Source organism: Pistacia vera, unplaced genomic scaffold, assembly GCF_008641045.1.
Source record: "Pistacia vera cultivar Batoury unplaced genomic scaffold, PisVer_v2 Contig461, whole genome shotgun sequence".
Classification (NCBI taxonomy): domain Eukaryota; kingdom Viridiplantae; phylum Streptophyta; class Magnoliopsida; order Sapindales; family Anacardiaceae; genus Pistacia; species Pistacia vera.
The window spans coordinates 499,703-503,848 of record NW_022196292.1 but is presented as its reverse complement, the minus strand read 5'-3'; the positions used below and the strand labels follow the sequence as shown (position 1 = coordinate 503,848).

General features: G+C 36.3%; 1 protein-coding gene across 1 annotated transcript; it reads right to left on the bottom strand.

Moving 5' to 3' along the window:
• Positions 1-767: 767 nt before the first annotated feature.
• On the bottom strand, positions 768-3,557 carry LOC116145412 (plastid division protein PDV2-like). Its single transcript, XM_031430875.1, has 2 exons — positions 3,147-3,557; positions 768-1,424 (listed from the first exon to the last, which is right to left on the bottom strand). The coding sequence occupies exons 1-2, from the start codon at positions 3,399-3,401 to the stop codon at positions 768-770; spliced, it is 912 nt and encodes a 303-aa protein (XP_031286735.1). The 5' UTR covers positions 3,402-3,557.
• Positions 3,558-4,146: the final 589 nt, after the last annotated feature.

Here is a 4,146-nt window from a genome sequence, read left to right as displayed (position 1 = left end):
CATCAAACGTTTTGCCATCACTTTAAGGGGAGAATCGAATAAAGGAAAAATCCTATAGTACTAACTGAGATTTCATCAAACCTTGGGTGGGAGGACTATGTCGATACTCTATCAGTGAATCCCCCATGAAGGCTCACTAGTGTGAGAACCACCACAGCTGTTGATGCCATAGTTTTGGATTTAATTGAGGAAAAAAAAAAAAAAAAACGCTACCGACATAAATACTTAAAGAATTCCTTGACTTCTCAACAACTTCATGTCAAGATTTGAAGAGCTTTATCGTAGCCACAGGAAGCAACAGTCTGGTTTAGTATAAATGCAGCAAGTTGCTAACAAACTATTGAAGAATTAGTACTTTAAAATTTAAAACTTTACAATCATTGATCTTGAAAGACAGTAACCTTTTCTCAAACAATAAAGATACTCAATTTTACAAATCTTCTCTCACAACTCCAACGTAACAACTTACACTTAAAGTTAAAGTGTTAAACACCAAGACCCACAATTGGACAGACGAGACATATTGCGAACTGACAAATTATGAACTATCACGTTAAAGTTGTGAGACAAAGTTTGTGAAATTGGATTGTAAGTGTAATATTATCCTTTCTCAAATCAGTAAAACTCAAAGTTAATGAGACCTACAGGAAACAGAATCAAAGATATAGAACCATGAAGCTCAAGAACATAGTAGGCCGTTAAGAGAAAAAACTTCATTCACCAAATTCAGAAATGAGATATACACATGTTAGAGAATGAACAACAATTTAACCACTCCCATAGTTTATATCTGGCTTTGCAGCAACTGAATCAAATGGGATTTCAACCCTCTCCTTCACAATGCATCCAGCTTCGCCATTCTCAACCACAAAGACTTTCCCAGGTGGACATTGAACAACTGATTTCTTCTCTTCATTTGATGGCCGTTGAAAGATGCCCGAAAGCTTCAAAGGGATACCTTTCTTCCCAAGATTTTGAGCAAAACCGGACATGCTTAATGCATATACCAAACCAGCCAGGGGAATCACCGTCTTGGCCACCGAACTAATAAAGTGTCCCAACCCTTTCCTTGAAGTTGTGGATCTATTTTGCATTTGGTTTCTCTCATATTCATTTAGATTCTTCTTCGCTCCACTAGTTAGCTCATCCGTGATCACTCCATTCAGCACAGACTTGGGTTTGTAATTAGATTGTGAGAGATAACCATTGTCTAAGATCAATGATCGAGGAACACGACTAGGATATGGAGGAAGGAGGAGATCATTGTTGTGCTCTACAGTTTCACCAGCAAAAGCAGATGCTTCATGTATAACTTCCAAGTCCTCCCCTTTGTACTCCTTGAGCTTCTCTAGCAACATCTTGCGGCTAAACTCGATTTCACCAAGTGCAACTTCCCTATCATAACGCTGCTGGAGTTGTAGATTCTATGCATCAAAAGAGAAATTTTAATCATCAATCCACAAGTTTTTCAAACTTTTCTATTGCGTATGAAATTATACAAATTATATAATCTCTACATATGTATATAATATTAGATATAACATTTCACACGAGGACTAGATAGCAGCTTTTACAGCTTCAGATAAGCAAGGGAACAAAAATGGAAAACATAAATACATTGGTTGACCGAAAATTAAGATCCTACCAACAAAAGGAAAGGGCCATCAGCAGGAAAATTCTACTCAAAAGGTTGTAAGTTCTATTAATGCAAATGTGCTGGCCGTTAGAAAGTAGGGAAACAGGCTAATACATAAGGTAATGGATAATTTCTGCAGAATCAGTGCACTAGTTGAGCAAACGGAAACATAAAAATCAGTGCTTTCCAAAATTTTAGTCATCAAACACGGTAAGAAGAATCAATTCATCATTAGCACTTATTTAGGCATCTTTCCTTAGTGACTGATCTGGATGCATATACCTGGGCCACAGGTTAGTTTGTCCTGGGGTCATTCTTAGGAAATTTGTCCTCTTTCCTGGCTGGTAGTATCAATTAATCCAAAGTATTAGGTAATGTCAACATACATTAACAGTCACAACAGTAACATGATTATTCCAGTTAATATCAATATAAGAATTCCATTGAGATAAATTATAGTTGCTAAGGTAAATTATCAGAGTCCAAGTTTATCTCAAATATCAGCCCAAGTTTATCTCAAAATCCTTTTAACATAGCAGGGAAACCATGTGTAAATGCAGTTTACTATATTATTAAGATGGCATCTTGTATACTCTATAGGATGAAGCCCACAAAACAATGACTGGTACATGGTATTCTAAACGCACTGAAACATGTATAGGTACCAACATATAGCTCCACTTTATCATTCTCTTCTTTATAGTTCCTACACACATATACCCACGTGACATATGTGGTTGAGCCCCACCTCGTACATACTGAAATATCACCCAGAGCAAGAGCAAGCAGAGCACAAAATCATAAAGGAGTAGATGTGACATTAAATCTATAATGAGAACTTCCATCATTTGCTTCCTTCTTAATCTTACAAAAACCAATGAATAAAAGCATTCTCTTCTAAAAAATACATCCACTTGCAATTTTCTATATGATACAAGCAACAGAATTCAAATGCATATATAACATGCTAATCAAAATCCATGTTAGACGGTGCAGTGTAATAAACGGCATTGCTTTTATAAATGATAAAAGAAGACACTGCCGGCATGACAAATGATCAACTGAAGGAATAAGAACTGGCCAGGAACACTTTCATAACCTTGAATTGAAACAAGTTAACTCTGGTAACAATCCACAAAATCCTTCAATCTAGACAAGTCACATCTAGTAAAATTTAAGATACAAGTCTCAAGGAACCATATAAAGTAACATTGATAACACATTATACGATTATTATTGCAATGTAATCCGAATGAAACCATGGTGAAATCTCCCAAGCCCAAAAGAAACGCAAGCACAAGAACAAATTTTGAAGCAAAGCCAATTTCAGTGTTTACCACAAATTTCCAATTATTTAAGCACACTGTTACAAGACTCGCATGGTTATAAAAAATTCCAAATTCATTCATCAGTATATGCTTCAAAATCAATTATTTAAACAAAATAGAACATGATTATAACTGTATAAGGCTTTCGACATAAAACCCTGACTTGGAGTTTCTTGACAAACCTGCAAATTACTAAGCTGGGCCTCCAAAGATTCAAGCGCAAGTTGAATATTCAAGAGCTTCTCTGCTTCTTCATCATAATCCTCTTCTTCTTCTTCAGCCACTTTCTCATCAGGGTTTTTCTCAACTCCATTAACAACAACAGCAACATCACCTTCTTGTTGTTTCCCTGTTGTTGCTTTGTGAATGCAATTACTGATCTTCAACCTAAGCTCCGCCGCCCTGGCTAAAACTAAGCCTATACCCTCTTCATCCATTGTGTTTCTTGATGTTTGTGCTCGGTGGGTTAAGGCTTTTGACGCCGAAAATATAATAAAAATGTGTTCTTGGGTTAGTCGGCGAGGGTTTTGGAAGTGAACAGACTCTGAGAAGAGCCAAAAACTGGCAGGTGTATAATTCTGGTGAGTGTTTTAAGTGACTCTCATGCTTCCCACCAGATATTTTCATTTTGGTTTCACTTAATTAATTTTTTCTTTAAGTAAATTTAAGATTCTGTGGATCCCAAGATAATCTATGACTATCCAATGGGCAATGACTCTAGCTGTATGCATGTGACCAGGGGCTTTCTGGTCTTGTTATTTTTATTTTCTGTTTTGGGTATAAAATGAAGAAATTTCTGGACTTGGTTTCTAGTGGCCAGTGGGGACTCTGTTTCGGTCTTTGGGCATAAAGGGATGAAGTTTCGGACTTTGGCTTCTTTGTAGGGACTGCTTTTTGACATTGCATCTGCTGAATCTCTAAAAAGAGATAATGCATTAATAATCTTGGTCCACTCGATTACATACTTTTCATTTTGGTTTCACTTACTGTACCATTAGGAGGTCTAAAGCTTATATACTGATCCAAACTCTGCTAATATGGTGAAAAATATTACGTTTATAAGCCAATCTCGTAACTTTCTCTTATAATCTTACTGTGATAACAAATGTGCACTATCTCATTCCTTCTGAAGGAACAACATTTTTTCATAACGAATATTTGTTCCTTAATGAAGGAACAATC